This window comes from Eschrichtius robustus, chromosome 6, assembly GCF_028021215.1.
Source record: "Eschrichtius robustus isolate mEscRob2 chromosome 6, mEscRob2.pri, whole genome shotgun sequence".
NCBI lineage: Eukaryota > Metazoa > Chordata > Mammalia > Artiodactyla > Eschrichtiidae > Eschrichtius > Eschrichtius robustus.
The window spans coordinates 91,076,101-91,102,187 of NC_090829.1; the positions used below are offsets into that span (position 1 = coordinate 91,076,101).

Below are 26,087 nucleotides of genomic sequence, written 5' to 3' on the forward strand. Positions count from 1 at the left end.
ATTATATATGAATGGTCTAAAAGTAAGAAAAAATATTCATACTCATGTCTTTTAAAAACAAAATTTATTTTAAAAAATTAATTTTCAAAATAACTTTTGTTAAATATGAAAATTATATTGACATTTTACTGATCAGAGTATAAAATAATCTTTATTTTGTTCTGTACCTCAATAAGTATTTTGTAAATTTACTTTCATTGTGTAAAATTTCATTTATGACTAAAGTTTGTGTATACTTACAAATGACTAACATGAACTTATCAGATTGTAGTTGGGCAAATATTCTCACTCAGTTTAGAATATAATCTAGACTTTAAATATATGTTTCAAGCCAGAAAATAACATATTTTTCACAGGAAAGTTTACATAGCATAGCGGTTAGCTATATGCTGCATAAAAAAGTTATCTTGAGTCCAAATCCATAGGAATGTACAACAACAAGAGTGAACCAAAATGTAAAGTATGGACTTTGGATAATTATGATATATCAATTTAGGTCCCTCAATTGTAACAAATGTACCACTCTGCTGGGGAATTTTGGTTGAAGAGGCTGTGCATGTGTGGGGGCAGGAGGAATATGGGAATTCTCTGTATCTTCCCCTCAATTTTGCTCTAAACCAAAAAAATTGCTCTAAAATAATAAAGTCTTAACTTTAAAGAATTAAGCCAATAAAAAAAACTCTTTACTTTCTCTCGTAATTTTTCAAGCTATTAAGAGACTTCTTGCTAAAACTGCGCTACAGATCATAACTTGTTCATTTTACAACTCTCAAATAACAGGAAGAGGCATAAAGAAGCTTCTTGGATTTGTACCATTTTTGTACATTATTGCATTGTTGGCAGAGTGTTAGACACAAAGGAGAAAATCAAGATTTCTTAGGTTTTGAAAAATGTTTCTGAACTTATCTGTAAAAATATGAAAAGAAGCTGTGTTTAAAACAGAGTAGGCATTTTTTAAAATGAGAGTGGTACACAGAAATTAGTGAAATTTCCAAGTGACTAATTCAGTTTCTTTACTTATATATTTAAATGTATAAATTATGATTTAGGGAAGTAAAGTAGGGCATACTGTAAGTTTAAATCATTTTCAGAATCTAACATACATAGACTTCTCTATAATCATATATTCAATAAGCTATGAGCATTTATAAGTCATTTGTGCTACATGTCTACTTGGACTAATTTTAAGTTCTAACTAATAGTAAAACCATGTATTAAACCTAAGTGTTCATAATCAGACATTCCTCTATTATAACGCTAATATAGCCTCTTACCTTTTTATTCTTGGTCTTTTTCTTTTTCTTTGGTTTACTCTTAACCTGATAGGTAAGAAATAAATCATTTATTTAATATGCAATTCAAACTGCACAATGGATTATTTTACAAAATGTATTTCCTCTAACCACTGGGATCTTTTATCTTCTAATACAGATCATACTTTCCTTCTAGATTCTATGGAAAATTATTTTCATCTTAATTTTTATCTCAGTCTTCTGCTTGAGAAATCACTGATGTATAAAGGAATGACATATAATGTCAATAAGTAGGCTACTGAAAAGAGCTCAGAGGTCCTCACTTGCACATGTGCATGCATGACTAACAGAGGAGGAAGGCACCTTAAAAAAAATCAACATATTCAGGTCCATTAGATGAAAAATTAAGCCTAGGAAGAATTTAGTGACTGCATAATATCTGTTACCACTTATCTGTAAAGAAATATATCCTGGATGGTTTTAATTCTACCTCTGTGTAAATAGCATTGAAATATCCCTGTTTTCTCTTCCTTTCTCTCTCCTTCTATTCCCCACTATGCTTTCTTCTACTTTCTGTTAACCTCCCACATCTATTCCACCACTCAGGATGAAGAAACATGTGCTAGGCACATAATAAGTGTTCAATAAATGCTGCCAAAATATATGGTTACGGCAGGAAAGATTATGGAAGAAAGTATTGGGAAAAGAACCATTCCAATTCAAGCTCTGTGTAAACACTATGATAAATATAAACTAAGATTGTCTGGGAGGCTTTAAGAATAGCACATGCAACAAACTAAAAGCCTTGATTAAGTTCTTCTAATTCAAATATTAATGAGCACTTATACTTCCTGGAGATCTTTAATAGATTCTGTTGAAGATTCACTGGGTATCGATGCCCCATCTTTATTCATTTCTGCTAACTGTATTTCAGGGATTGATTTCACATTTATATTGTACTCCATAAGAGGTGGACTTAGTTCTTCTTCTTCATTTTGTAACTCTTCTATTTCAATACCTAAATATTAAAACCAAAACACTCAAATTCTGGATGCATATAATTTTAGCCTCTTATCACTATTTTAAATATATTTACTCCCCCCCATAACACCACCCCAGAAATAGAAGACATCTTACTCTGTTCAAATACTAAATGAAAAAAAAATGCCCATTTATTAATGACCAAATAACAGGTACATATACTAGCCTGAAACCAATCAATATAAACTCAAATGCTAAGATACCTGACTGTTATCTTAAGCAGACTATAGATATAGATAATGTAGAACTTAAGTCAATTCTAAATACTACGTTTTTGAGTATCCTGATATTGACCTTATTAAATATTGCAACTAGTATTATTTTAGGGCATAAGTCTGAAACATAAAGAAGAGAAGGAAAAGCTAGATGTATTTTTTCCCTTTTTCCTTCTTTTTTATAATCAAAGGTTGTTAAAGGGTATCAGCCCCCAATTTTGTGACTTATTTGATACCATGATCCTTGATACTGATCCAGAGATTTAATATCTAAACTTGTGGACTTCATTTGACTGGTCACAGATGGTCCAAACAAAACCCACTGTGTTACTTTCTTAAGTATAATTTTACTCCAAACAAAACCCATGGTGTTATTTTCTTAAGTATAATTTTAATTGCAGAATTTGAATTCCATTTTAAAAAAACCAACAGTACATAAATGGAAATTAAAAAATTGGCAACTCACCACCTGGCAGAAAAGTATATAGCTTAACAATGGATAGTTAACCAGATAAAAGTTACATAAGCTAAGCAGTAGCATATATGAGCAGGTAGAGCAAGCAGGTAGGCATTTTTGCCTGTTGAAGTGCCCTGTGTGTCAAAAGTTAAAATACTCTGTTAGGGTAAACCCTAGGGCACGTGCACTAAGACAAAGGCAGAATAAAGGCTCATACTAGATTCAGCTGACCAGTAGTAATCTGACCATATAATTTTCCGAGCTTGTAACAAACAATTACAGTTTATCATACAGTTTATCTGACCGAGTAAAAATCTATAGGTGCCCCTTAGCTATCCTGGGTTGAAAGGTCACTTAGGCATTTGGTTTTTAAACATACTTACGTTGACTGCCCGTTATTGACTGTAGAGCAATTCCTATGATACATAAAGAAAAAATTTAGATATATAATTGCAAATGTAACCAGCAAATATCAGACTGAGACTAAGAAAAACCAGAAGATTTTTTACACTGCACCAATAAATATTATAACTAAAAATAACCAGCTTCACTCACGAATCCAGTTTAAACAGGCATAATTAGATTATAACATAAAGGTTATAAACCCATGTTTAGAGAAAGGTTTAAAAAAAAGATAGTTCATCATAGATAATGCCTAGAACACAAGCACTTTAAACCAAGAAGCAAATTTTTACAGTTTACAGTCTAAGGTCATGAAGTAATAGTCAATTATGAAGCAAACCTCCATTGAAAGCTTGAGCCTTTTTTTTTTAGTAAAATCCTGATGAGCATTCTCTCTCCTTGCCCATTAATATTTATTAAGCACCTATGATATATCAGGCTGTGTTAGGCTCTAGAGTTTGAATGGTGAGAAAAAAAATAACCGTCAAAGAGATTTAGTGGGGACAATGGATATTAATCAAATAATCAGATATACAAATGAAAACCAAAACTGTTATAACTACTAGGGAAGACATATAAGATACTAGGAAAGCCTCTATTAAAGGGACTTGAGCAATAAGCTCGTCAGACTTTCAGAGTGAAAATTGTTTGAAATACCTTGAATTTATTGCTCAACTCACTTTCCCAAATATTTTTATTCTCATAAGTTTTTGTCATTCAAAATCTTAATAGAGTAAATGTAAAAAAGAAAAGCCTCTAATTTATAAGCCAATTTACAAGTCAAGGGTGCTTGCCTGACTTTCTTATAGCATCAAACTCAGCATTCTCTTCTTTTATCTTCAAAGAAAGCTCTTAAAGGTTAAGTAGGAAAACACAATGGAATCCCAGAGCCTTAGCAAAAGGAGTGGGATTGGGGCCTAGCAATTATTGCTGAAGAAAATCTGGACCAGGTCAACAATTACTAGAAACTTGGAAAGTTATACGTTTAAATAGCATCAGTGTGATCATCAGTTGCTCACCAGGTAGTATGACTAATAACTTGGGACCAGGAAAATTCACCTAGAATAACACAGCAAGGGTTTCAGTGATGCTGACATGGCTTCAACTCCACTTTCCACCATGACAGCTGAGAAGCTGTCCTGGAATGTGGGGAGGAGGTCTGAAGTCTTCCCCATAACAACAAATAATATTTGGGAATGGCCACCGCCAACCTTAGACAACCTTAGACCTTGCATAAATGTTATCTGATTTTTAAAATTACCTATGACCAAACTTTTAAACAAAAGTCAAGGTTCTGATAGAAACGAGAAACATACACTCATGGTGTCTAAAAGGGCATTCTTGAAATACTCAGTACCTGTATTTCACGGTTTTAGGCATCCTTAATTTTGTAGGAGTGATAAAACTCCTCTACTTAAAAATATTCAACAATTCCTTTTTGAAAACACAAATTCCTCAACATGGCAAGAGAAATCCTCTTCAATGTATTCTATGAACTCTCCCCTACTTTAATCTCAGTATTGCCAAACTTTTTAGTTCCTTGTACTATAATATATTTTTATGTTTCTGTACCTTTGCTCTTGTTTCCTTCTGAAACATCCTTCTCCACCTTCTTTACTTGGCTAACTTTTACATGTCATTTAAGAACTCCTTAGATATTATATCTCCAGAAAGCCTTTTTGGATTCTCTTAGGCTAGAATTTCCCATGGTATTCTGGAAACATCTCTAGCACTGTAATTTCTATTAGCTTCTTGATGAGGATATTCTCTCAAGAATGTGAGCTCACTGAATCTCCTACCCTTAGCACTGTATCTGGCACATAGCAGACACTCAGTGAAGGTTTACTTGGTTAAGTAAATAATTATTTTGTACCTTGTTGATAGCAGGATAACATCCTCTGAATGATTTCTGGTACTGGTATGCCTAGGTAGATGGACAGCTGATGGTAATCAAGGGAGATATTCTCAATGGGATTCTCCTTCACTTTGTCAATATCTTCTTGCTTCATCCCAAGGCGCAGAAGAATATCTGAAACTTTTTTCCAAATTGAATTGAATTGTGACTCAGTGAGACCATTCATCAAAATCTCACTAAGGAGGATATCCCTGTATTTGCACAGCCTCAGGATGTCTGCAGACTTAGAGAGATCAGAAGATAGTGGTTCCATATTCCAGCCATTTTTGGGTGCAGGGAACACATTCAAATGTTTTATGAGAGCTAATAGGAGGTATAAGTCAAACTGTTTGGACTGTGGAAGCTCCTTGTTTGGGGGATAAAGCAGATGCCATGCTCCACCCAAAGGGTGATTGGTCCAAAGATGGTTGTAGTAGGGTTCCAGTACATTCTTGTGTATAAGAAGCTCTTTTTTCAAAAGAGGGGGTGGCATAGCCTCATCAAATATTTGCCGAACAATGTCAGTACCAGAAACAATAATTATATGAAGCAGATGATAGAAATAATTATAATCAAGTTTGAAGATAGGCATTTCATCTGAAAATGAATTTTGAGAAGTCAAAAGATTCCACATTAATGCTCTTTTTCTATGTGATTTCTTGCATTACATCCTAAGCTCCTGTAGGACAGGCACTATTCCAAAAGAATGAAGTACAGTACAGTGCTTTGTCACAGCCAGTGCTCAATAAGCATGCTGCTATCTGTCTAGCTGTCAAAAAATCAAAACAAAAACAGTATGTTCCAAGCAAACGTAATCACAAAAACTAATCACTATAGAAGGCTTTCAACCATCCAGGGTTTTGTTCAAGTCAATGAGCTTTGGCCACCAAATGGCATAAAAGTATTAAGCCTTTGAAAATTCTGAAGACTGTCAAGAATGGTAACTGCCAGTGTTTAGTTATATTTTACTTAGGCAATTATATTTTATCTTAATCAGCATTGTCCAGTAAAACTTTTTGTGATGAAAATATTTTAGATTTTCACTGTCCACTAGCCACTGAACAGTGGAAATGCTGCTTGTCTGACAAAGGAACTGAGTTTGAAACTTTATCTAATTTTAATGAGTTTAAGTTTAAACAGCCACATATGGCTAGTGACTACTGTATTAGACAATGCAGAACGATAGCAAGAAACATAAAGTGATTTAATGCCTTGCTTCTCAAAGTACAGTCCACCGACCAGCAGCAGCAGCAGCAGCAGCCACGTGGGAGCCTGCTAGAAATACAGAATCTCAGGTCTCACCCCAGAGATACTGAATTGGCACCGACATTTCAACAAAATCACAGATGATTCAAATATATATGAAAGTTTGAGACACACTGATCTTATGAACCTCTTGTTCTTATCCTTTCAAAAAATAAATTAATGATTAAGTAGGTATTTCATCAATGAAATGGAATAAGGCATGAGACTGAACTATTTGATATTTTTCTGGTTTAGTAGCACTTCCAAAAGAGGAAAGTAGACTGAGGTGAATTAGAAAGTAATAAGAATTTGGTATATGATGGTATATTTTTTAAACTAATAAAATATGTGTTTATTATAAAGTACAACTTTATTATTTTATCCTTCATGATTCTGTGTTTCAAAAGATTTTTAAAGTAATATTGTTGTTTGATATACTTGACATAAACTGTGGAGGCAAGCAAGGTTACAAAGCAAATGACTCAAGGAGTTTTCTCTGGGCTGACAAATAAGAAGCTGGCTAGGATCAGGGACATCTATTCTCCCTAGCAAGAAGGAATGCCACCAGACTACTCTTCCATGGGTCCAGGAGCCCTTAAGCTCTCCAAGTGCTGAGCAGCTGGCACTTCCTAGCACACTCCTGAAGAGCTGGCACCTAAGTTTAGACTACCTGGCCTTGAGCCCCAAATGTTCATTCTTTCCATTTCACCCTTTTAACAGAGAATGCAACAAGTGAGGAGTTGGTAGGGAACATTAGCTGAAGCTCAATCTGTGTAGTCACAGCTATGCACCAAACTCAGCAAACCTCTCTATAGATGCAAGGTAATGTGATACCCATACACCTGCTGATCTTTCTGTCCATGAATTCCAGCCTACACCAAGTGATGTTTGTTAGTGTAAACCCAAGCCCAGCGAATGACAAACTCAAATAAACACATGGTTGTTAATGGCATGATACTTTAGAGAGCAAGTCAAAATTTTTAACACAGTTTTCAACAGGAGACATATGAAAGTAAAATATACCTTTTGTACCAAATTTTAAACCGATCTTCGGTCTTATATCGGTATCATCTATTTTCAGAGACATCAACTTTTTGTAACTGCAAATGGAAAAAAAATTAGGTTAAAAAAGTCAGTCGAGATTTCTGGTATCAACATGGCTAAGTCAGTGAGCATTTTCTTCTCCTCCTTCTGGAAATAATTTAAAAGCAAAGGAGAAAAATAAATGAACAAATAAAAAACACCAACAGTAACAACCCAACATTGACACTTTCATTAGAATTCAGAGGCAAGTAGAATTGCTAGATTTCATACAAAAAGAATCACATGACTAGCTTATTTGCAAGAAGACTATTTGGTAGTAGGAAAAAAGAAATCTTTGCACTGTAAAAAGGCAGCAAATCTGGAACTCCTCCCAGACCCTCCTCCACCACAGCATCTTCTTAGCAATAACTATTCCAAGAAAACTCAACTTATTTAATGACTACTGATTAAAAAAGAGAGAAAGAAAGATACTGGCATAGCATCAATACAAATAATTAGAAAAAAATTGAGGGAAAAAGTAGCAAAATTTATTAAATAGACTAAACACTAAGTAAATGCTGCTATGAAACAGATGAAAAAACTTGTGGCTTGGCTTTGAAATGAACTCTCCCACAGAAAACAATACAAAAAAAAAAAAAAAAGGACAGAGATGTTGGTTTGGTGGTGGTTGTTGTTAACTGATTTTACCTCCAGCACCAGCATAACACTGCCAATCAGCTACTACATTGAAAACACTTTAAACTCTAACAACATAAAGTACTGGCAAAGATACTGAGTAAAAGGAATTCTCCTACACTTAAAGTGGGAGTGTAAATTGATAAAAGCACTGCGGGAAACAGTTCAGCCATACCAATTATGGAGCACATCCTACAGCTTGCATGGGCAAAGGAGCAAATTTCGCACTTCCGCCTAACTCTTAAGCACAGTCTCCAGTCCCACTTCTCTGGGAAATATGGCTATAGATGGCCAGTCGGTACAGAGCACATACTATGGCCCACTCAGACAAGGGAGAAACTTCGAGCTCTCACCCCTCTGAGAAGCATGCCCACATATACCTAGCAACCACGAAGCATATCCTACAGCCCGCCTGGGCAGGGAGTCAAGCCAGTTGCCATACCTAACTATTGAGCATAGCCCCTGGCCCTGGATAATCAGGAAGCCAGAACAGTGACCCTGAGCAGCCTCAGAGCCCAACCTAAGGTACTTTCCAGTTGCAGAACCCAGCCTAACACCTAATGCAGCAGCAGAGCCCAGATACAGCCCTGCTGAATGCTACCTATGTAATCACTCAAGCAGGGAGTCCAGCCAGTAACCTGCCCAACATCAGAGGACAGCCTCTGGTCCCATTACACCAAGGAATCCAGACAGCAACCCTGACATTTTCTGCCCCACCGAAATGTGGGGTACAGCTGAAGGCCACACCTCACCCAAAAGCAGAGCACAACGAACAACCTATCTGATTGCAAAGCCCATCCTGTGGCCCTGCCCAACTTTGGGGCACAGCCTGTGGTCCTGCCTGATTGCAAAGTACAGCCTGACATCTCATCTGACCATGAAGCCTGGCCTGTGGCCCCACCTGAATGCAGAATCCAGCCACTGTTTCCATCTGCTCAGGAAGCACACCTTGAAGCCCCACCTGACCAGGAACAATTGCAGAGCATGGCCTGCAACCCTGCCCAATCACAGAATCCAACCGGTGACAACACCCAGTCAAGGAACAAAGCCTCTGAATGTGCCCAACCAGAGGTGATTACAGAGCACAGCTAGTAACCCCACCTGACCACAACATAGCCATCAGCCTGACTTGACCTGGGAGCCCACCCAGCAGCCCCACTTGAACATGGAACCCAGCCATCAGCCCCACCCAATAGCACCCCACTCCCAACCTCAGAGCACAGACTGTGGCTTCACAGAACTAGAAAACCCTATGGGAAGTTCTATTTACCTGTAGATGCTACAAGCTGATTGGTGAAGGTCTTTCCCTGCCCAAACAAACCTGTAAAGTCTGCAAGTGGAGACCATGTACTCAAATGTGCAGATACCAATGCAAGTATACAAAGATCATGAAGAATCAGGTAATATGATGCCACCACAAGAAACTAATAAACTTCCAATAAGTGACCCTAAAGAGATGGAGATCTATAGACAGTGCAAAGAATTCAGAATAATCCTATTAAAGAAGTTCAGTGAACTACAAGAACACACAAACAACTAACTGAAATTAGGAAAACAATGCATGAACAAAATTAAAAGGTCAACAAAGAAATAGAAACCATAAAGAAAAGAAAAAACCCAGAAGTCCTAGAGTTGAAGAATACACTGACTGAACTGAAAAATATAATAGAGAGCTTCAACAAGACTTGATCAAGCAAAAGAAAGAATCAGTGAACTCAAAGACAGATCATTTGAAATTACCCAATCAGAGGTGGAAAAAGAACAAAGAATGAAACGAGTAAAGAAAGATTACGGGATGTATGGGACAACAATAAGAGAAACAATATACTAGTATGGTAATCCCAGAAGGAGAAGAGAAAGAGAAAGGGATGGAAAGAGTATTTAAAGAAATAATGTCCCTTCCCCAAACTTAAGGTGAGAAATAGACATCCAGATTCACAAGGCTCAAAGGACCACAAATGGGTTGAGCCTGAAAACGACTACATCAAAATGCATTATAATTAAACTGACAAAAGTAAAAGACAAAGAGAGACCTTTGAAAGTAGAGAGAAAAGCAACATTGCCTTGAAATCAGTCTTGGCAATGATTTTTTTAATTTGACATCAAAAGCACATGCAAAAATAAATAAGTGGGACTACATCAAACTAAAAAGCTTCTGCACAGTGAAAGAAACAGTCAACTAAATGAAAAGGCACCCTACATAACAGGAGAAAATATCTGCAAATCATATATCTGATTATGGGTTAATATCTAAAATATATAAGGAAGCCATATAATTCAACAGCAAATAAATAAATAATCCAATTTAAAAAGGCAAAGAACTTGAATAAACATTTTTCCAAAGAAGATATAAAATGGCCAACAGGTACAGGAAAAGATGCTCAACATCACCAATCATCAGAAAAATGCAAATCAAAACTACAATGAGATATTACTTCACACCTGTCGATAGAGTCACTAGGGGAAACAGTATAGAAGTTCCTCAAAAAATTAAAAATAGAATTGATCCAGCAATCCCACTTCTGGGTATATATTATATGTCCAAAGGAAATACGATCTCTGTCTCAAAGAGATACCTACACCCCCATGTTCATTGAAGCATTATTTACAATAGCCAAAACATGGAAAACAACTTAAGTGTCTGTTAATGTATGAATAGATAAAGAAAATGTGGCATATATATACCATGGAATACTATTCAGCCATAAAAAGGAAATCCTGCCATATGTGATAACATGGATGAACTTGGAAGGCATTATGCTAAGTGAAATAAGCCAAACAGAGAAAGACAAATACTATATGATCTCATTTATATGTGAGAGCTAAAAAACCCTGAACTCAGAAACACAGAGTAGACTGGTGGTTGCCAGGGGTGGGGGTGGGGCGTGGGAAAGGGGTAAAGGGGTCAAAAGGTACAAACCAGGGGTCCAAAGTACAGCATGTGACTATAGTTAACAATGCTATATTGAATACTTGAAAGTTGTTAAGAAAGTAGATCTTAAAAGTTCCCATCACACAAAAAATCTATGTGAGGTGATGGATGTGTTAACTAAACTTATGGTGGTAATTGTTTCATATATACATATATATAAAATCATCATGTTGTACACCTTAAACCTACACAATGTTATATGCCAGTTATAGCTCAATAAAGCTAGAAATTAAAAGACCAGCAGCAATATGAAAAAAATAAATAGATCATGACCAATTGCTATTTATTCTTGGAAAGCAAAGTTGATTCAACATTTGAAAATAAATTGATGTAATTCAACATATTAACAGATTAAAGAAGAAGAAGAAAACCATATGATCGTCTCAATGCATGCAGAAAAGCATTAGTTCACTATCCATTCATGATAAAAATTTTCAGAGAAGTAGGATGAAAAAAGAATCTCTTCAACCTAAAAAAGGGTATCTGTAAAAATTCTACAGCTAACAGCATACTAAATGGTGAAAAACTGAAGACTTCTTCCTAAGATCTAGAAAAGGCAAAGATGTCTGCTCTCACAAGTGTATTCAACATTGTACTAGAGGACCTAGACCATGCAATAAGTAAGGGAAAATAAACAAAAAGCATACAGATTGCAAAAAAAGAAATAAAGTTGTCTTTATGTATAGATGACATGATCATTTGTAGAAAACCTCAAAGAATCTATAAACGATATTAAAATTATTAAGTATCAAGTCACAGGATACAAGATCAATAGACACCAATCAATTCTGTATAACACAAATAACTAGAAATTGAAATTTTAAAATTATCATTTGCAATAACATAAAAAGTCAAATATACATGGATAATCTAACAAAATATTTATAAGATTGTACAAATAAGACTATATACACAGAAGACTACAAAACATTCCTGAGAGGCATCAAAGAAGACCCAATTAAGTGAAATTAATTATACACCGTCTTCACGGATGGGAAGTCTCAATATTGTTAAGATGTAAAGCATCCCCAAATTGATCTACAAATTCAATGCAATCGAAATCTCAGCAAGAAGTTTGGAGAAATTTATAAGGTGTTTCTAAGATTTATCATGTAATAGCAAAGGATCTAAAATAAAAAAATAGTTTTGAAAATTTAAGTGAATGCAAATTAAAACCACAGTAAGATACCATTACACATCTTTTAACATGGCTGAAATGTTTAAAATTGATAATACCAAGTGCTGGAGAGAATGCAGAGAAACTAGAATTCTCTTATTATGCTGGTGAGAATAACAAAATGTACAGCTACTTTGAAAACAGTTTGGCAGTTTCTTATAACATTAAACACATACCATATGACTCAGCAATCCTGATCCTAGGAATTTATCCAAGAGAAATGAAAGCATATATCTATACAAAGAGTAACACATGAATATTTATAGCAGCTTTATTTATAACAGCCTAAAACCAGAAACAACTCAAATGTCATCAACTGTTAAATGAATAAATAAGTTATGGTACTCTATACAAAGGAAGACTACTCAACAACAAACAAAAATGAACTACTGATACATGCAATAACAAGGATGAATCTCAAAAGCATTATGCTAAGTTAAAAAAAATTCAGATGCAAAAGGCTTTCCTACTAGAGGATAGTCAGAAAAAAGCAATATTAATCAGAACAGAAATCATACCAGTGGTTACCAGGGTTTGGAAGCTGGAGGGGGGAATGACTATGTAAGACATTTTAGAGAAACTTGGGATGATGGAAATACTCTTGATCATGGTAGTGGTTACTCGGCTGTATAAAAATAAAATCATTTAAAACGTATATTTTTAAAAAGTGAATTTTACTGTATATGAGCTATAGCCTGAAAAACTGACCTATAAAAAAATTCAGTGTTTAGAAATGCATTTATAATTAGTACATTTATCAAGAAAGCAAGGAGATGATTACTGTGAAGGTCAGGATAACAGTTACCTAGGAAGAGGATGAGCTGGGGGAGAGGGGAACAGTGAGTGCTTCTGGGGTGCTGACAAAATTCTATATGGGTGGAGCCACAAGACTGTCTGCTTCATAATTCGTTTTTAAACTCTGCATTTATATTTTGTGAGCTTTTATTTATGCATATTTTAATAACAATAAAGCATTTTAATGTTAAAAAACAACCAAACTTTTTTGTCATTCATTCACGAAACCTCATGAGGTAGCTCTTCCACTTTTGGTAATATGGTCCAATTATCAGAGGGTTTTCCCACAGAAAATAACTATAAAACTTAGGCAAATTACAAAAAGCAACTCCTTGAAGGCACAGAGAGTAGAGAAACAAACAAACTCTGCTGTAGGGGGTATATGCTCGGGGAGAAGAGAAGAGGACTGTATGAAATTAAGTTCACCAATTTTAGAGCTTTGAGCCTGAGGCTAAGTATACCATGGTAGAAAATAAAGGTCTCCTTGGCTGAAGGAACCAGAAAATTGAAGCCATGGAACCACGGCTGCTGAAGAGTGTGGGGGAATCCCAGAAAGGAAAGTCAGAGAAGAGATCCCCCAATTTTTTCCGGCCACATCTCTGACTGACTGCTGAACCATATGTGTGGAACAGACTCAAAGCAGCTCAGCTAAAGGCTGAAGTTCTGAATTGAGACTGGAACCACCATCCAAGGAAAACAGGTTCGCAGTTCATCTCCAAATAAGTTAATTGCCTGTCAAACAAAAGTAACATACTCATTGTAGAATAATGGAAGTTAGAATCTCTACATCTGTCATGTATTTATTGGGTACCAGCTATATGCCAGGCATTAGGTTATGTACTGGGAATATAGCAGTAAGCAAGTTAAAGTTCTTGCCCTCATGGAGGCTATAGTCAAATGGAGAAGAGAGCCTAGAAAGTGTAACAGAACTTAGTAAATGTTTTAATAGGAGAAGTAAAGGGAATATGTGATTGAAACACCTAATGCAAAGTAAAAACGACTTTCTGGAAGTTTTAACCAGGCAAAGTCAAAGGAATGGCGTATTCTAGGCAAGTCCTAGAGGTAAAACAGATGGCACACTTAAGAACTAAAAGAAGCTCAGTATAGTTGGTGTATATATAGTAAAAAAAACCAAAATGACAAGAGATGACACTAGTGAGTACAGCAGGGACCAAGGTGACTAAAGAGCCAAGCTAACGAGCCTGAACTTAATTGAGAGCAATGAGAAGCCTCTGAAAGATTTTCAAGCAGAGAAGTGAAATATTTCCATTTTTTTTTTAGAAAAGTGATTTTGATGGCTGAACAGACTGTTCAATAGACTTGAACAGTCAGACTGAAGAAAGGTAAGACTGGAGACAAAAAAGACGGGTTTAGAAGCTGTTTTCAGAATTCCAAATAAAAGAGGGAGGAGATATGGGGATATATGTATACATATAGCTGATTCACTTTGTTACACAGCAGCAACTAACAACACTGTAAAGCAATTATGCTCCGATAAAGATGTTAAAAAAAAGTAAAAAAAATAACTTTAGCTTAGTGGAAGCACAGGGGCAGAAGTAAGGAGGCATGTACAATATATTTAAGAAGTTGAATTGATTGGACCTAAAAAAAGTTACAGAGCAACTGTAACTGGGAAGAAATATTGTGAGTCTAGTTGTGGGCATACTGAACTATAGATCTTTTTGAAAAATAAAAATGGAAATCTTTAGCACGCAGGTAGACAGACCTAGATTTTTAAGAGTGAGATCTAAAGCAGAGGTAAAGATTTGCGTTTTATTAGCTCATAGGGAAAACTTAGATATCAATGTAATAACCCTGGTAGATTAAAAAATGGTAGACATTTTAAACAGAAGAAAAGAGAATCAATGGATTAGGATAAGTTTTATATTGAAATTTCTCATTTCAATAGCAACAGTCTACACCTCTATGAATTCCCAGCTTATATATTCCTCTGCAATACAGCTTTCTCATCTAAGAAACAGGATGATTCTAATTGTCAGACAAGCCTGGAGGCTTGAATGAGTTTTGAAAGCTAGGAGCAAGTTTTTATATCATAACAATCTGATTTAAATAACTTTAAGAAAAATACGTTTGGTTTTCAGGAAAGGATTATTTTCATACTTAAGGGAAAAGTATTCACAATTTTACTTTCCTGCTTTAGAATTTAAAAGTCTACAAAGTGGGGGGCAAAGGGGTAGACAAATGTCAATTAAATACAATTTTTTCACACAACTGATACTGTCTTTAAGTTTAATGGAGCTCCAGAAAGTAACAGAAAACACAGAAGAAAGAAGCAACTGAAAAATACATACATGCTCAAAAAAAAGTAGAATATTTAATTTCAAGCTTACCTTGCTCCTAAATTTTCAATGGTTATATATTCATCCTTTCTCACAACTTCAAACTGCAAGTAATGAAAAAAAAAATAGCCCTAAAGTAGTTCAATTTTCAAGATTCTTTAATGTTACTTCTTAGACTTAATATTTGAAAGAAAACAATGAGAACGAAGCTATAGTGCATATAAAACAAATAAAACAGAAGAAACAAGCTATAAACAATCTTAATCAAATAACAGACTAAAGTTGGTCTTAAAAACTAGTTCTACTTTATATCACTATAGGATTTAAATGTCAAATCTAAAATACAAGAAGACCATACTAAACATTAAAAAATATATATATTCCTATTTATAATTTTGGTCTGTTTACTAATTAACTGAAAATTCAACAAGATATTTCATTAATTAAAAAAATAAAATGGATACCATTTAAGTGCATTTTATGTAACAGTTACTCTATGAGATGTTCTATAGATATTTTTATAGGAAGATGCTTAGAGACTAAAAAAGTGTTCAGAAAATCTAAAATTATTTTTAACCATAGGTGGAACAGAATTAGATTATCATCCTTTGTTCATGATAAAGACTTTCCTCATTGCTACAGCCATGGCCTGCTTTGTCTGTTTCTGTGTGTGTATGTGTGTGTGTCTTTATTTTTAAAATTTTCTTATTCTTAAGTACCACTTAAATACTATTTTGGAGAAATCAATGCAATAAAAAGGTTAGAGAGCTTAGTCCCATCAAAGAGAATATGGCTAGAATACTATTACTACAATTCCCAAATCCGTTTGAAGTCAAAAACATCATTCCAGTGAAGGAAAGCAAAAAAATAAGAGAAAGATACTCACCAAAATTTTGACAATTCCAGGTACCTCACATTGCAGCATCCTTACCATGTCACCTGTACATCCTTCCTTCAAACATTTTTTCCCACTAAAACTCTAAAGTTATCAATAGAAAAAAAAATAAGTTATCAATAGAAAAAAATAATACAAACAATAAAAACAGAAAAAACCCGCTGATGTGCAAGACTGATTATATTTAAATAAAGTTAGAAGCAGATACTGCTAGACAGTAAAACAAAAGATGTGAATAAACATTTGAGAGTTACCTGTTCAAAGATAGTCCATTTCTTATACCAATGGATTTTCTATTTAAAATTTATGACTACACTTTTCTCTCTCATCATTTCTACTTCAAAATCTTCAAGTAGTTATATTACAAACTAAAATGTATTTGCTGGCCCCAATAAAAGCAACTTCAAGTAAAATATACTAATTAAGTAAGTGCAAAAAGGAATACTGAATTTCTATTAGATATATGAGGATTCCAGGGAAAACGAATTTGAGTCCTTTTTCTCATTCTGACCTTGTTATTTCCTCTGGTTAAGTTACTTAGTTTTCTTTTACATCTCTTTCTAAAGTTGAGCAAAATGGATTGCCCTAATAATCAGAGAAAGTGAAAAGTATTTACACACTGCTTAAAAAATGAATAATAATGCTTTATATAATGATTTTTACAATGTACAGTGCAAGTTTATCTGTTTTACCTGTTAACCCTCATAACAAACTTACAAAGTAGGTATTACTATCCTCACTATATGGCTTAGAAAAATGAGTTTCAGCCTAGTGCAAAGAAAACTAGTAAATGGTTCAATCTGGACTTGAACTCGGAACTCTCAACTTCATATACAGTGCTCTTTCTGTTCCACCACAATCCCTTTATAAGTGTTTTCTGCTGTTTGCACAATGTAAACACTCTAGAACCAAACATTATAGACCCAACTTAGGGCCATTACCTCATTAAAGAGTAATTAATATAGAATTGGGCTTTTGGTTTCTACTTTAATTTTAGCGGCAAAGAATTCAATTTAGTTATATGACTTTAGGCAAATATAAATAATACAAATATATTTTGGGTTTTTTTGTTTTGTTTTGTTTTTTGCTGTTTTGTTTGTTTGTTTGTTTGTTTGGCCATGCTGCATGGCTTGAGGGATCTTAGTTCCCTGACCAGGGATCTAATGCCGGCCCCGGCAGAGAAAGCGCCAAGCCCTAACCACTGGACTGCCAGGGAACTCCCAATAATACAAGCATATTTTTGAAGACTATAAATTTATCACTGTTCCCTTAAAATAGAAACTATCCTTAAAATTATATAGTTGTCCTTTCTTTTTATTAAGTGATTCTATTTATGTCCTTTATGTGAATATACGTAACAATATTTCTATTCTTAAGAGTATAAACTTCTAAAGGGAAGAGAACAAATTAATAGAAATCAATAAGCAAAGCAACTAGCAGAGTATTTCCTACAAAGACCTGTTTAATAAATGGTGATGATAAACAAATAGTGAGGAGAAAAGCATCAGAGAGAATAGGAAAAAAAAAAATGAAGGGAGAAAAAAAGAGGGGGAAGGATGTGATCAGGAAGAAATGAAGAGGAAAGAGGGAAAATAGAGGAAAGAGTAGAGGAGGATATGCTGTAGTAAAGTTTTTAAGGAAGAACAAATATAATACCTGATCATTTTCACCTGGATATTTTAAATTCTTGAACTTTTTCCAGCAAATTTTATGGAAGTAAACACAACAGCTTTTACTGCACATTAACTGAAAAAATCCCTGGAAAAGAATAAAAGCTGCTGATAAGAAATAGTAATCCATGTAGATATAGAAAATACCACCTTAAGTCATTTTTTAAATTATTCTATAACTAGATGAGCTTTAGATGGCATTGAAAATTTATCAACAGATCACTGGTAATCAAAGAACTATACAAGTCATTTTTATATCACTAAAGACAAAAAAATAGGCAATAATTTGAATAAGTTAATGTAATATTTTCCATATGCTGTATACAACAAAATATCAGAAACTTGGTGAGTGACCTTTGTAGATGAACATGCTGTCTGCCCCACTTCACCTCAACTTTTACATTTTTCTTTCAGCCCCAATTCCATACCATTATTCCCCAAAACTTCTTTGTCACCAATCACCAGACCTTAGATTGCTATCTTGGTGAGAAATGGCTCCTGAGCTACTGCATTATCCCAAGGTATAGATTTCTTGTCTTTCCTAGTGTGCCCTCCCTGGGAACCACAGTCCTGCTTCCTTTAAATAGGTACACTGCTTAGATGACAAAAATCTAAATTTTGTGGCCAAGACTTCCTGCTGCTACATGCTATCCATTTGACTGGAACCCTGATGCCTCCCTGGGAAACCACAGGACCATATCACCATGTCACCGAAACCAGGACTGACCCTGACCTGCCCCGAGCACTGCACTTCACCAGGCCTACACTTCCCAATATCCATCTTACCCTAATGAATAGATCTTGGCTTTCTCCTCCTTCCCATCTACGCCATTTGCTCTATACATCATGCTTTTCAACTCAGATTTCCAATGTTGTAGAAGTAGTCAGATTTACACTGATGACAACATCTCAGCTTATCTTGTGATTTTCCACAGTCTTATTCTGATAGATCCAGGGAGAACTAGACTTGAAGTACTTTGATTGTTGAATTTCTTCAAATCAAGGCTGGTTATTTGTGTGTGTGTCCCACCCAAGGCCCACAGAAGAAATAATGATCCTTACTTAGTAACATAATTCTTGAGGAGTGACAACCTTTCTCCTTAGTAAAATGCTAATATTCTCAACGTGTAACATTTCTAACTATGAAGAATATTTTAGATAATTTCCATTATATGATTACAAGAATATTTCTTATAACTTCAGAAACTTGTGAATATTACAAAAACCCTAGCAAAGCCAATTCATTCTTTTACTGACTCAAAGAATATAAATATTTCCTGATCACAATGAATCTAAGCTCTGAGACATTCAAACAGCTTCTCAACTGCATTATCACTGTAATTAAACTAAGTACTTTTTAAACAATATTTTGATGCACGATAATATAATAATTTTTATCTAAGTTTAACTTTACAATCACATTTTTAAAATATTCAGTTAATTGGTAATTATAGTACCTTATAATTGGTGTTCTTTAAAATGTCAGCTTCACAAGATCGCTCACAATCTAGATAACTGCAAATGGTCTGCTTCATTATATTACCCTCAGTTGTCTTGATGAAATTGTTAAGAAGGTCCTAAATTTTAAAAATAAAAATAAATCTCATGAATCAGTAATAAAAAGACTACAACACTTATCTTACCTTAAGTTATATTTCCATTTCATATCCTTTTTTGAAGGTGTTGTATATATTTTTTAAAAATAGTTATAGAACCTATTTCCCTCATTCAAAGTAAACAATACATAGAAAGGCCCTAAATAAGAAATACTACACTTCTTATTGAATACAAACATGGAGAAAGGAGAAAAGTCTATGTTCAAAGCTATATGTCTACTCTTCATTCTAACTCATAACACCTAGCATGTTCCTAACAAGAATTACTTGCTCTGATATAAATACAGAGAGACAAGAAATCATTGGAAACCCAAGAGAGTCCTTGATAGAACTGGCCCCCAAGACACCATGTTGGCAGTGGAACTACTGTAGTGGTGCAACAAGCTGCTCAGCCAGAAGGGGCAGAGGCAGGGTACAGAAGTATGTTTCCAGTGTTCAGAGTTACAACTTGGAATGCAATTTCCATATTTTAAAATGCTAGTTAAAGGTTTGTGAAACACATTATCAAGTCTAAGTTAAACAGGTCCTTAATACTGTCCCTTAGAGGGACATACCCATATATGTTGAGGGTATAAGACATGATAAAATAAGCCTCTACAGACTATTTTACAAATCAAGTCAGCATTTGTAACATTTGTTTAATGGCATTCAGAATTTTATGAGGAATAAAAATGTTTTGATCAAGTTGTCTAGAAAATTTTAAGTATCAAGAGAGAAATAAAGAAGCAGTGTTCAAGGACCTATCAATATGAAAGTAGTATATCCTGTGAGGATAACCAATAGTCAAGTGGAGATGCTGAAAACAAAGGGATAGGACTCATAGTAGGTATATAATTACTGTGGTTTCACATATCTGACACTTAATAGTTCAATATTGATCTGTGAGTCTCCTAACAAAATCTGTTCCTTGTTCCTTACTCCTCATCTTCTGCCTCAGTCACTGATATTCACTCATTCAATAAATATTTACTGAGTGTCTGTTATGGGCCAGGTTGTTATGAATGTTAAGGGATGTTAAGGATACAGCAGTGAACTTAGCAGGTTAATACTTAGTCCTCATGGGACTTACATCAATTTCATCTACCACAATCTATTTAGGTTCAAGCCAGTAGTCTTGAAGTCATCCATTGTATAGTTATTCCATCACCCTTTACATGCAATATATCAGCAAGTACTGTTGCGTCTTCTCCCAGAATATACTGCAAATTTTTCTAATTCTCTCTCCATTGCTACCACTCTATGTCTTACCTACATTACTGACTATAACAACTGCCTAACTGGTCCGCCTCTTCCTTGCCTACTGTGTTCAAAGCACTCTCTGCAAAAAAACAAAAGATCATTGTCAGTTCCTTGCTTAAAACTCTTCAATGGCTTCCCACTACCTAAAACAAAATCCAGAACCCTTACCAAGACTGACTGCAAGGTCCCGCAGAACCTGCAGAATCTGAACCCAGTACACCTAGCCATCTCTGGTCCATCTCTTCACATTCATCTCTAGTCTCACTCACTATAAAATTCATGATTTTATATTTTCAGTTCCTCAAATTTGCCCTTCAAGGCCTGAGGGCCTTTCCACATTCAATTCTGTTTACCTAGAATGCTCTTACCCAACTCTTTACAGAGCTAGTTCCATTCTCAACCTTCTGCTTCCAACTTAAATATCACCTCCCAGAGAGGTCTTTCCTAACCACTACACATAGATACCCATACACATTTATGCATATATACATATAGACAAATATGGATATATGCAGGTATACAAGTGTATGTCTGTGTGTTCTCCATTTTCTCTGTCCCAGTCCCTTGTTTTTCTTTAGAACACTAACTACAATTTGTAACTATTTTATTAATATTTTTTTACTTTCTGAACTCCTCCCTTACCATAAATACAGAAACTCTTCAAAGTCCTAAATTCTATAAGTCATATTTTACTATAATTTGATTATAACACCCCACTGTTTAAAAGTTTTGAGGGGTTTCACATGACCCTCAAGATACAGTCTGAGCTCCTTACTTGGTTTATAAAGCCTTACATGATCTAGCTAACATTACCTTTAACATTTACCTCTAAAATTCATGAAAAAAGGACAGGATATTATTTTTTTTTGAAAAAAAGTAACATTCATAACAATAAGAAAACTCTTGGTAGATGATAGCTGAAATAATCATTGAAATCAAAAATTCAATAGAAGGATAGAAACAAGGGTAATGTTGAAAATAATAACAATATGAAGGGACACTCCCCTGCTAGGGTGCCAGCAACTCTAGGAGTACAGTCTCCCCCCCAACAGGGTGAGTTCATCTAAGGAGACACATGAGGATAGGAGCAACTGGGGCAGGGCAGGCCTCTGGTGGTATTCACCTGGAACTCCTCAGTGCCAGATAAAGGGGTACAGGCCAGCCCTCTAAGTTTTCTTAAAGAAAAACTAATACAATGTTTGGGAAGTAGGACTTTTGGTGGGCTGAGAGGCATAGGGACCGCTTATAACAGATTAAGAACATGCTGGCCTAGAGTCAGAGCACGATCATGGAAGCATTCTGCTCTATTGGACATTAAACCTTTAGTTATTGGATTTTAACTTAAGAAGTATGGAGAGAGAGGGCTGGAGGAGAGTCCAGGGCATCTGGAATGGTGGCTGGTTACCCAACTATTTTTGAAGCAGCCACTATTTTCTAAGCAATATGGAAATATTTTAACATTATAAGAACTAATATGATAGCACTAGTGTATACTGGCTGAATATTAGCTCTATGCAAAAAAGATGAAGAAAATCTCCTAGAAAGTAGAACAAAAAGACAAAAAATTAGGAACTTCCCTGGTGGTCCAGTGGTTAAGACTCCATGCTCCCAATGCAGGGGGCCCTGGTTCGATCCCTGGTCTGGGAACTAGATCCCATATGCCGCAACTAAAGATCCCACATGCCGCGGAAGACCAGGCACAGCCAAATAAATTAATAAATATTTAAAACAGAAAAGACAAAAAATAAAAATTAGCAGAGAAATAAGAAAACCAGAAATTCAGTCCAGGATGTCAAGTATCTGAATAAAAGACATTTCAAAAAGAAAAGAGAAAATGAAGAAGAAATCATCAAATAAATAAAAAAAGAAAATGTCCCAGAACCAAAAAACGTAAGTTCAGAACACTAGGAATATACAGAATATCCTAAAAATTCCCAGAAAAAAAAAATAGGTTATAACAAAAGATTGATAATCAGAACATCAAATTTCTCAAAAATACTACTGTTGGAAGTTAGAAGATAACAGAAACACAATTTTAAAAACTGAAGGAAAATGATTTTCAACCTACAATTTTATGCCCAGGCAAGATATAAATAAAGTGTACAAAGGATAAATTATTTTGAGACTTGAAAGAGCTCAAAAAATTTATCTCCCAAGCAAGTACCCTTTTCCAGGAAGCTGCTGGATGAGTTGCACCACCAAAACAAGGGATTATACCTAGAAAGAGGAAAACTTGAGATCCAAGAAATAGAGGATCTACAAAGGAAAGGGGTGAGGGTATTCCCAGGAATAGAGTAAAGGGAAACCCTAAGGCCAATTTAATAAAAACTTATAACTATTAGTAGGATGGGGAAGTGAAGTGTGTTGTGTGAAGGAGATGTATAAGGAAGCTACTAAACCTTCCTCTTCCACAGTAGGAAGTCAAAAGATAATATCTAAGATGGAGAAATTTTTTAAATAGCAGTATAGCTTTTTAAAAATACAGGTAAATATCAAAGGAAAATGCCTAGAGGGTTGGAAGAAGTTACCCATAGTCAGTAACTACAATTAGAGATGATGAACCACAGACCGTTAATTTTTAAGCCTTTTAATATTACTTGACAAACTGCATACATGTATTACTTTGCATAAAATAAAAATAAGAAAGTTTGGATAAGAAATAAAAATATTTTAGAAGGAGAAGGAAAAAAAAGAAAAGCAACCGGGCTTCCCTGGGGGCACAGTGGTTGAGAATCTGCCTGCCAATGCAGGGGACACGGGTTCGAGCCCTGGTCTGGGAAGATCCCACATGCCGCGGAGCAACTAGGCCCGGGAGCCACAACTACTGAGCCTGCGCGTCTGGAGCCTGTGCTCCGCAACAAGAGAGGCCGCGATGGTGAGAGGCCCGCGCACCGCCATAAGAGTGGCCCCCGCTCGCCGCAACTAGAGAAAGCCCTCGCACAGAAACGAAGACCCAACACAGCCAAAAATAAATAAATAAATAATAAAAAAATAAAATAAAATAAAAAAAAGAAAAACAACCAAGACCAGGTAGGGGCTGCTCCAGGTAAACACAGAAATTCAATATTTTTCAAAAATGTATAAAATTACTACTTTATTAGGTCAAAGTTAAAAGTCATATGATTATCCTGGCCAACACCAAAGACTGCCTGCTTATTCTATTGATTACTGAGAGAGGTACATTAAAATATTCCACTGTGACTGGGAAGTCTTCTATTTCTCCTTTTAGTTCTACCAGTTTTTGTCCCAGGTATTTTGAGGCTATGTTATTAGGTATATACAAACTTTGAGTTGTTACAGCTTCCTAGAAAACTGAATTTTTTATTTTTATAAAACATCCCTCTTTATTTTGAGGAATGCACTTGGCCTTAAAGTCAGCTAAAATATAAGGATCCAGAAAGGTTTAAAGTAAAAGTTTGGAAGAAGACATGTCATTCAAACGCTAACCAAAAGAAGCCGAGTGTAGCTATTTTCATACTAAACAAATAAAAAGTGACCAACATGGCTTACCAGATGAGTAAAAATTACCCAAAAGGTAAAAAATATCCAGAGGGTGTGGGGAAATGGAAACTCTCAAAGGCTGTCTTAAGAATATAAACTGGTTACACACTTTCTGGGAGGAAATGTGGAAACGTACATGAATAACTGTACAAGTGTATAAACACTTCACAATTCCACCTTTAGAAATTTATACTAAGGGAATGATGTGAGAAATACAAAAAGATCACTTTCCATAATAGTGAAAAACTAGAATGTTTAGGATAAACTAAATCTTCAATAGCAGGGAATTGGTTAAGCAAATTAAAAGCACAGTTTAAGATGGACTATGAAAAAATTATACTATATAATAATCTACTTGCTGGGAAATTCACAATAATATATATTTTCATACTATAAATCAATGTGTATAACATCACACCAATTTACTAAAAATAAAAGGTAAAGAGTGTTTATACATGTGTGTATGGAAAGATATAAATGAAAATACTAACAATGGTTTCTCCATTTGAAGAAATATATGGATGAATTTTACTTTTATCTTTGGCATTTTTACATTTTTCAAGTTTTTTGATGTAAGCATTTAGTACTTTTAAAATTTAAATCAACAGCAAAATAATGGTAAATATAGTCAGAAAAAAGAAGTTAACTATTACATTTAGCTGTAGCCATGTGAAGTACTGAACTAGTACAGCTTTTAATCTTGTTATTTGGAAATGCTAACACAGCCACCTCATTTCTCTCTGTTGAATCATACTAACATTCTGCACTAGATAATGGAATCAAGGTTGTTTCTCATACAAAAAGCTAATGCCCAACAAAAGAATGTGTTTGCTATAGAATGACATAGTTAACATAAACTGCAGTTTATCAAAGATGATTCTGATTAGCCACAGATGAAATGTTATTCTTAAATAATTTCTTACTTTAAAAGTTGTAGGTAAATCTTCATCTTCCATAGGATCTATGTCAAACCAGTGATCATCTGTATCTCCTGTTTCTTGTAAGCTTTTATGAAATTCTAGCAGTCCTGCATTATACCTGCAAGGCATTTTAAAATAGGGTTAGTTTGAACAGGACTCTGTAAGTAGACAGTTTACCAATTAGACAACAAGAGACCTTTTTTTTGTGTGTGTGTAGTAAGTAGGATGGTGATAACCTCTGGCATGCTATAGAAATACAAACACTAGGACTCTCACCTGTGGTAGATTGGGATGAAATACAGGTGGAAGGGGAGGCAATAGATTATGTAGTAGCTCAAGCCTGAACATTATGGGGGCCATGGTAATTAAAGGGACTGTAGAGTTGGTTGGCTTTTTTTTTTACTGTCTTGGAAGCCTTGAAGAAAGAAAATGGCACAGGTCAGCCAACTATTGACTCCCGGACACAATGAAAGACAGAGGCCTCTGAGGGCACCATTTAAAGAGACCCTCATCTCCTACAGACATAAAGATAACCTGTGCTGAAAATCAGGCCCAGATTTAATCACAAAGTGGAACAAACTGCAAAAGAAACCAAATACACAGCCTCAACAGGACTACTACTATCAACTAAGGATACTCCATGAAAGTTAAAAGGCCGCCTTGGTAACGTTTCAAAAACCTTGACCAACTCTAAACATAAAGGCAGACCATGCTGAAAATGAGGCCCAGTAGTTAATCACAAGAGTAGAACAACAGCAAAAACCAAAAGCATAGCCTCAACAGAACTATTGTACTATCAGGACTCTGGTAGGGAAC

The 26,087-nt window shown here is 35.1% G+C and overlaps 1 protein-coding gene across 5 annotated transcripts in view; it reads right to left on the reverse strand.

Annotated features, from left to right (window-relative positions):
• DZIP3 (DAZ interacting zinc finger protein 3) overlaps positions 1-26,087 on the reverse strand; it is a 120,892-nt gene that overhangs the window by 61,659 nt on the left and 33,146 nt on the right. For 4 of the 5 annotated variants that reach the window (XR_011074333.1, XM_068546782.1, XM_068546781.1 and 1 more), the window contains 10 exons: positions 25,275-25,389; positions 19,453-19,572; positions 17,982-18,083; positions 16,317-16,409; positions 15,482-15,534; positions 7,531-7,607; positions 5,242-5,859; positions 3,350-3,382; positions 2,102-2,271; positions 1,275-1,319 (listed from right to left, as the gene is read on the reverse strand). Coding sequence is in view for 4 of the 5 variants with exons in the window: in XM_068546782.1 (XP_068402883.1) it covers positions 1,275-1,319; positions 2,102-2,271; positions 3,350-3,382; positions 5,242-5,859; positions 7,531-7,607; positions 15,482-15,534; positions 16,317-16,409; positions 17,982-18,083; positions 19,453-19,572; positions 25,275-25,389 (1,426 nt within the window). In the remaining variant the exon portion in view is untranslated. The remainder of the gene's footprint in view (positions 1-1,274; positions 1,320-2,101; positions 2,272-3,349; positions 3,383-5,241; positions 5,860-7,530; positions 7,608-15,481; positions 15,535-16,316; positions 16,410-17,981; positions 18,084-19,452; positions 19,573-25,274; positions 25,390-26,087) is intronic. The other variant, XM_068546783.1, reaches the window with a different exon arrangement.